At 34.3% G+C, this 9,090-nt stretch overlaps 1 protein-coding gene across 2 annotated transcripts; it reads left to right on the top strand.

The window, feature by feature from the left end:
* The first annotated feature begins 6,801 nt into the window (after positions 1-6,801).
* LOC110874947 (protein SHI RELATED SEQUENCE 1) lies at positions 6,802-8,723 on the top strand. 2 transcript variants are annotated; one of them, XM_035977871.1, is made up of 2 exons: positions 6,802-7,339; positions 8,161-8,723. In XM_035977871.1, exons 1-2 carry the CDS (start codon positions 6,937-6,939, stop codon positions 8,523-8,525), a joined length of 768 nt encoding a protein of 255 aa, XP_035833764.1. In that variant the 5' UTR covers positions 6,802-6,936; the 3' UTR covers positions 8,526-8,723. The 2 variants fall into 2 exon arrangements, with proteins under 2 accessions (XP_035833764.1, XP_021978956.1); XM_022123264.2 differs by having other exon boundaries at positions 8,155-8,723.
* Positions 8,724-9,090: the final 367 nt, after the last annotated feature.

Here is a 9,090-nt window from a genome sequence, read left to right as displayed (position 1 = left end):
ATGGATGTGATTAAAAGTAGTTAATATTAATATTAAAAGTTTTTTGTCTTATTATGTCTTTAATATTATAATACAAAAGGGTATTTAAGTAAAATAACTCTATTTTGTCTTTTTATATATATTAATTTTAAATTACTTTTTTTGTCCTATTCATTAATTACTTTTTATTACTTTTATTTTTTAAACATAATTTCTTTATTAAAAACATTTTTAAATTCAGATTTTTTTTAAAAGATTTTTATACTTTTTACAATTTAAGTTTTACGTTAAACTTTTTACGTTTTTTTGACGCGCCGTTTTTAACGCCGTTTTTTAACGCGCCGTTTTTTTACGCGCCGTTTTTCAAGCGTAACGCGCCGTTTTAACGCTGTTTTTTAACGCGCCGTTTTTTACGCGCCGTTTTTCACGCGCCGTTTTTTACGCGCCGTTTTTACACGCCATTTTTTAAGGCGTCGTTTTTCTCAATCGGCGTTTTCTTAACATGCCGTTTCTAACGCGCCGTTTTTAACGCGCCGTTTTTTAACGCGCCGTTTTTTAACGCCGTTTTTTAACGCGCCGTTCTCAATCGACGTTTTTAACGCGTCGTTCTCAATCGGCGTTTTTAACGCGCCGTTTTTAACGCACCGATTTTTTAACGCGCCGTTTTTAACGCCGTTTTTTAACGCGCTGTTTTTCCGCGCCGTTTTAACGCGCCGTTTTTCACAATCGGCGTTTTTTTAACGCGCCGTTTTTTAACGCCGTTTTTTACGCGCCGTTTTTTTTAAGTCGTCGTTTTTCTCAGTCGGCGTTTTTTTAACGCGCGTTTTTTACACGCCGTTTTAAACGCGCCGTTTTTTTCACTTTTTTTAACGCGCCCCTTTTTGTACACTTTTTACGTTTTGCGTTAAAAATTTAAACTTTTTACGTTTTACGTTAAACTTTTTACGTTTTACGTAAAACTTTTTACGTTTTACGTAAAACTTTTTACTTTTTACGTTAAAAATTTAAACTTTTTACGTCTTACGTAAAAGTTTTTACGTTTTACGTTAAAATTTTCACGTTTTACGTAAAACTTTTTACGTTTTACGAAAAACTTACGAAAAAGTTTACGTAAAACTTACGAAAAAAATTTACGAAAAACTTACGAAAAAGTTTACGTAAAACTTACGAAAAACTTTTTACGTTTTACGTTTTACGTAAAACTTACGAAAAAATTTACGTAACACTTTTTACGCTTCACGTTTTTACGTTTTACGATAAAAAGTTTACGGTTTACGTTAACAAGTTTACGGTTTAATTTTTTTTTACAAAAAACGTTTTTTTACGTTAACGTTTTTTTAACATTTTACGCGCCAATTTTTTACGTTAACGTTATTTTACGTTTTACGCCCCGATTTTTTACGTTTTACGCCCCGGTTTTTTACGTTTTACGCGTCGGTTTTTTACGTTTTACGCGTCGGTTTTTTACGTTTTATGCGTCGGTTTTTTACGTTTTACGCCCGGCTTTTTCACGCGTCGTTTATTCAACGCGCCGTTTTTCCGTTTTACGTTAAAAATTTTACATTTTACGTTTTACGCTCGATTTTTTCAAGCGGCGTTTTTTACGTTAAACTTTTTACGTTTTCCGATTTACGTTAAATTTTTATGTTTTACGTTTTTACATTAACGTTTTAGTAAAAAAAATTTACGTTTTACCTAAAACTTTTTACTTTTTACGTTAAAAGTTTACGGTTTACGTCAAAAAGATTACGGTTTATTTTTTTTTTACAAAAACGTTTTTAGGAAAAAACGAACGCACCCAGAAATCGCAAACTCGGTGAAGCGTCTCGGATATATTGTTTTCATCATCGACGCCTAAAAAAAAACCCAACAAACAAAATATTTTACGTAAAACTTTTTACGTTTTACTTTTTATGTTAAAAAATTTACGTTTTACGTAAAATTTTTATGTTCTACGTTTTACATGAAATTTTTACGTAAAACTTTTTACATTTTGCGTAAAACTTTTTACGTTTTTTACGTTTTACGTTAAAACGAACGCACCCATAAATCGCAAAACAAATGCACCCAAAAATCACAAACTCGGTAGGTGTCTCAGATAGGTTGTTATCGTCATCGACGCCTCAATTTTTTTTTTTTTTGAAACAACAACATCAAAACAAAGTGTATCTCGAAAAAAAAACGTGGTTTGGCTCAGATTTTCCGATAATCAAAAAGGCTGCAAAGTGGGGTTGCAGGTTCAAAAACCTAACCTCCGCCGTCCTTGCCACGCCATCGTCATCAAAATCTATTTTTTTTTTTTTTTTTTGCATCATTGCCGCCCCAATCGATCATATCAAAACAGATCAAACCCACATATCAAAAATTTCCACATAAGTGATCAAACCCACATATGAGCTCAAACCCACATATCAAAAATCAAAGTTCATTCACTGCCAGCTCAACCCCGATATAAAAAACACATATCAATCCAAGTTCCAAAATAAAAGCAACTCAGTTTATGAAAACACAAAAAACCATCAGAATCCCAGCTTTAATTAAAAAAAAAGCAACTCACTTTATGCAAACACAAAATCAAAACAAAAAGCAACTCACTTCAATCACCAGCACCTCCGGCATCGACGGGCACCCACCGGCATCGACGGGGCACCACCGGCATCGACGGGCACTACCAGCATCGATGGTATTAAATCAGATTTAATAACACACCACCATCGTCGCCCTTCACCCACCGTCGACATCAACCCCCAACATCGGAGTCGTCGGCCTCAAAACCCAAAATCGGAGCCGTGGTGGTGGTGGTGTTTCTTCAGCGTGTAACGAGGGGGTGGGGCTGTGGTTGCGATGTGGTGGTGGCCGGTTCTTCAGCGTCGCCGGAGAAAGGTGGGGGCCGCCGTCACAGGTGTGGGTGACCCATCCACCACCGTCGCCTTCACCCACCACCACCGCCTTCATCCAACATCTTGATGATTATTGTTCAAGCCCATCAAGATTTATCAATGATTGTCAAAACTAAGAGGTACCCAGATGGTAAAGTAACTAGCTTTGAAGGAAAGATTAGTGATTTAGGATCTCAAAATGAAGGAAAACTGAAGAGAAAAAAAGTGGATATTGGTGCCAATTATTATGGGTGTTGGTGATAGTTTCTTTGATGTGGTGAACGCACAACTCAAATAGTCAATTGTTAGAGGAGGATGAGAGAATTTTGAAGCTCTGTGAATTTGGTGTTTGAAGCTTTGGGAATTTTGAAGAGAGGGAGGAGAGGTCTTTTATGTGTTTTGAAGAGAGATGAGAGAAGATCTTTAATTAATTGAAGTGACAGAGAGAGAGAGAGTGGGAGGCTTAAAGTAGATAATAGATTAGACATTTGAGTTAAATGACCAAAATACCCCATATTCTGATTGGTGGAAAGGGGTTCTCGCGGTTCTTACAACTGGAGGTGGTTTCTATTTTAGCGGCTCCCTATATATATATATATATATATATATGCACACAAACTAAAATGTACACACGTAAGCGGAGAATATAGATACGCATACTAGTAATCATGTAACATGTCCTTTTAATTACTAAAAGACTATAGAGTATTATACTTAAATTAAGGAGAATATAATGCTCGTTTTATGGTGTATTAATTTTTAAAAATATAAACGTAAGAAAATGTTATGATCCTTTTAAAAAATCATAAAGAAAAGTTAATTTAAAAGTCAACAATATGTTACAAAGGATTGCAACATATATTATAAATGTTGTAATTACTTAAAGTTATATTATAGTGTGTGTATATATATACATATATATATAGAGAGGGTAAAGATTAAATACAAATGAGTCTTAACATGGGAAGTGAAGAAAATTTTTTTTCCTTCTAATTAAGTATGATGTTTAGTTACAAAATATATAAAAAATAGTATATTTACTCTAGTAGTGTTATTGTGTGTTACTCTAAAGTAACACATAATTACTCTACTAATGTAATATACGATTTTTTAGATTCTGAGACTAAAATATGTGGTTGACAAGATGAGAAAAAAAAATTCCCTTCACTTCTAACGTTAAGACTCATTTGTATGTTTAGAATCGTTTGTACAAGTTTAAAACAATTACATTGTGAATTAAGAAATATATTATTTTCTTAAAGTGATAAAGATTTTTTCTTAAAGAAAATAGTTTAAAAAGAGTTGGAAGTGTATTTACTTTAGCTACTTTTTTCTTACTAGTAGGTTGCCCGTACGTTGCAGTGGGAATAAAACAGTTAGGAAATGTTTCATAACTGGAGGGTAGATGTAAAAAGTTTCGAAGGTTCACTTAAATCATAGAGTTGTCATTATACTTAATAATAAGTTCACATAAAAAGTAGCAAGTACGTATGAAAACCATTGTTGTGTCTCAATAAACACACACTATACGAAAATAAAATTAAAAAACATAAAAGTTTAAAATAAAAATCCAATTGTCAACGACTTGCATTGTGATACGTTGTAATTTAGTCGTAAGCCTTACACACTTCAATTATCGCATTTAGATTTTCCAAACACCATTCTTCATCATCGAGAGTGCTATGAAAACAATTATCTGGTAGTTTCTTGTTCTTCTTTCACTACTACATCTACCGGACGAGGAGTTTGTTGTATGTTGTCCTGTTTGAGTCATGTATATATTGGATTAGGTTTGGCCACTAATAAAAAATAATGTTTACTATCTTAATCATATATGGTTTTATCATTTGTAATATATAGTGTAGATACCTGACACATTTTTCAATTATTAACTTTTTGTGTCATCCAGAACAGTTTCCTAATTTCTGTATAAGAGAATAATGAACAAGTGAGTAAAAGTGACCAATTTGTGTGAACTAAAAATATAAAAACAAAATGCATTAACAATCATTATAGTTTGATTAGCGAGAGTTGCAAATAATACTATGATAATGCATGACATAATCCGTACGATATGATATGAGAAGAAACAAAATAATGGAACAATAATAAAAAGAGCATAGTTTCGGTATACGGGAACAAATAAAAATACAATAATGGCATAATTAACAGACCGCGAAATCTGTACCTTAGACTTACAAGATTTGTATTGAGTTGAACCAAATTTTACTGATGAACTTCAATCTTTGGAGCTCTAATGACGATATGCAGAAGTGAATATGAAATTGAAAAAAACTAGATGCTAAACAATACTCATGTAAACTTGTTGGAATCAGATTCTTACCAGATTTGAATGGTGTGAACGTTTTCAAGATTGGGCTCTTTAAACTTGACAAAATAAAACCAAAACAGACAAAGAAATTACAGGGGGAAGCCGAACCTGCGCCCCTAGTTCATATGACTCGGGATAAGACCACCCTACAACTTGATTGAACTGCAAGATCTAGTTCTTTTTATTTTTATATCTTATTTGAACATACCAACAATAAGTCATCTTCTACGTTAACCCATCCTACTGAAACCCATGAAAATCAAACTTACAGTTTATGTTTATTAATGAATTGATGGTGTTTCTAATGTAAGATTAATAACGAATCGTTTGGCAATAAGTAAATAAGACATATACCGAACGCTGTAAGGTCCTCGACTTGCTCTGGTGAGTTTCTCCGATCTCCGGCGACGCTTTTGAAGTCTCCGGTGATACTTCTTGTTTCCAGAATCCTTGTTTCCTTCGGTAGGTGTGTTCGAGAGGGGAGAAAAAGGGTTGTAGGATGAGATTCGAATGTTGCCGTCGATGACTCCGGTTGGCTTCGGTGACGTCTTCGAGTTCCGACGAGGATGTAGATGAATCGAGGAAGGTTGTTTATGATTGGGGGAACTCAAAATTTTTAACGTAAGAATTTAATCTGAATGTAGTAATCTATACTATCCAATTGCATGATTTAATTCTCTACATGGATAGCTAAAACAAACGAAGAGGCTGAGGAGTTTAAATAATCCAATAATTTTCTTCTTGAATGTAGTATTTAATCTGAATTAATTAATCATTTAATCATGGGGAGCTCAAAATTTTTAACGTAAGAATTTAATCTGAATGTAGTATTTATCCAATTGCATGATCTAATTCTCTACATGTATAGTTAGAACAAACGAAGAGGCTAGCGAGAAGACAAATTTTCCCTTCAAAAACAATTAATATATGCATTATGTGTTGTATAACAAGCATTTAAACTTATACCTCTTAATTTTTAAGAAACCCTTGAGGAAATGCTTTATAATATAGTATAGATGACCAAAGTTTTTTTCCTATATTTGTTGAAAATTTTTAAGAAGTTTAGATTGTATTTAATTTAAATTTTCATAATCACAATCTTACATGTGAAAGAGGCCGGTCCTATATATATTCAAATTCTATAACTTCTATTACGTATGAAAGATGTTTTCACAAATTATAAATTTAACTCAATACAAACTCAACCATTGAATCCATCACTCGTTAAAAGATAGGGTTGGACTACTTAATTTGATATGGATTAACTGTATCCATCCATATCAAATTAAGCAGTAACGACCCTTAATTTGCTTGAATCTAGTTCTAATTGTCACTCTAGTTATAAAAGGGTGTGTCTGTATCTACTTCCACATTCCACATTAATCTAAACCAACTTTTTGAGAGAGGTATGTTTAACACCAACTTACATAAAAAAATAGTCTATATATCAATATACAATTTCAACTTTCACGCGAAAAGGAGAAAATTGACCATCGAATTGAAATGACCACCCTAGCTACTTCTATAAGTATAGGTGATCCCCCATCTGCCCTTCCTACAATTTTCTTCGTTCAAAAGAAGTAAACCACTTTTAGAGGAACGTCCGAAGTCGATTTTCCTCACTAGGAGGACGCACATTAATCATTCATAGTGTTAGAAGTAGCATGAACATCTACGTACTAGCTGTGTAAGTTACCACCATATCAACACCCGTCTATATATTGCTAGCATAATTATATTACAGTGATGAGGCAAGCGGGTTACGCGTTTGGTGGAGATTACTTCGGAGATGGAGGTGGGAGAGATGGGAATGGCGGAGTGAGTTGTCAAGATTGCGGGAACCAAGCGAAGAAGGACTGCCAACACATGAGATGTAGAACTTGCTGCCGGAGCCGTGGGTTTCCATGTGAAACCCACGTCAAAAGCACATGGGTTCCAGCTGCCAAACGTCGCGAACGCCATCAACAACTCTCTTTGTCGACTCAAGAACAGAATTCAAGTAATCAGCAACTTAGTCTGATGATTGCAAGTGGTGGTGATGGTGGTGGTGAACATAATCTGAAGAGATTTCGTGAGGAACGTCAACACCATCACCATGTCCGTGGTGGTGTGGCCGTTCCTACAACGAATCTTCAGAATACTGCTTCAGGTAACAATTACTACAAATGTTTAAGGCAAGTTCGATTTTAATAATTCAAACTATGATCGACTACCCGATAATAATACATACTAATTATATGACCAATGACACTTCTAACATTTTGCTTTCAAGAGTAAGAGCATTAATCTCACTCTAATTAACGAAATATTAGTTCCATCTGTCGATATCCCTAATGAACAATTGACTATATTTTATCCCAATCAAGTGTTGTTAATTGTTTTCAAACCAAGTATAGGATAGTTAGGGCAAAGTGTTACTGTTTCGTTAAAATGATATTATCCTAATTAACAACGAAAGTGAAAGTTAGAAGCGTCAATGATCACATTGCCAAAAGGGATAGAAGTGTCCGTGATCATATTGCCGATTATGATTCTAGTCTGGATTATTCAAATCTAATCTGCAGAGGCGTCTCTGAGAATTTACGTACCTTGTTCGAGCTTGAAAAAATGTGTCATTCCGTAATTTTTATTGATATTAAAAAAAGATCAAATTAGTATTGGTCTCAATAAAATTAATGCCGAGTGTGCTAAATTCTAAATCATAAAAAATTATTTGTAAATGGGCCTATATTGGAATTGGTATGTGTTTACTATCTAAAAAATTAACATATATATATGTCGGATTTTTTTTTTAAATCGCGTGCCCATCCCCCCCCCCCCCACCATCAAAGCCGCCACTGCTAATCTGACTATATTTTTATCCCAATCATATGTTGTTAATTGTTTTACTGAATGTGTTTGTTTGTTATGGGCTCGCATGATCTCTTTATCCTTTTAAATAACTATGCATACTTCTTTCCCAAGAACTAGGGTTTCCATTTCCGGCGGAAGTAAGTTCTCCAGCGATGTTTCGACGCGTTAGAGTGAGTGGAATGGACGAAACGAACGAGCAGATGGCGTATCAGACTGCCATTAGCGTCGGAGGACATGTTTTCAACGGAATTCTGTATGATCATGGCCCAGATCAGGGTCAATACAGCCATCCCGTTGGAGAGAGTTCCTCCACCACTGGTAATCAACATCAAGACGTTAATCTCATTACGTCGGGCACGACGACCACCAGTAGCAACAGCATTTATCAAGCTGTCACCATTATTGACCCTTCATCCGTGTATCCAACTCCGCTTTGTGCTTTCATCCCGGGTACGCAATTTTTTCCACCACCAAGATCTTGAAGACATACACAACAAAGATCATCAAATGAAATGCTATTATTATTGGTACTTTTATTGTTGTTGTTATTATTATTATTATTGAACTCTTTGGATTGATTATATATTATATAAACCCAAAATGGAAAGAAAATGCACTTGAGGTGCATGTATTTCCATGCTTTAATCTTTTAATGGCAAAATCTATGTTCTTTTTACACATTTTGTTGGTTTGATCATAAAATATTGGATTTAATGTCAAATTACCGCTTATAACTTTCAATTATAATATGTTGTCTAAAGTTAAAACTTGTTATAAGTAATTTGATTGAATTTCTTGATTCTTGAGTTGAAAACCAAAATGACTCACGAGATCGAGTCATCATTGACAATTTGACATATTTCATTAATAGTTTCTTTTATAAAAGTTTATCTATAATTATAATTAGTTTATTTTGTAATAGTTTAAAACATACTATTGAAAAAATGAATGGGCTCACACGCTGGCCTGCGCGCGAACCGATCTTTGCCCTTTGATCACGGACGAACACTCACATTACGGTGTCGATCCGTGGCTTCGCCCATTCTG

This window comes from Helianthus annuus, chromosome 9, assembly GCF_002127325.2.
Source record: "Helianthus annuus cultivar XRQ/B chromosome 9, HanXRQr2.0-SUNRISE, whole genome shotgun sequence".
NCBI lineage: Eukaryota > Viridiplantae > Streptophyta > Magnoliopsida > Asterales > Asteraceae > Helianthus > Helianthus annuus.
Note: the sequence above shows the minus strand (reverse complement) of the source record. Positions and strands in the feature narration are given on the sequence as shown.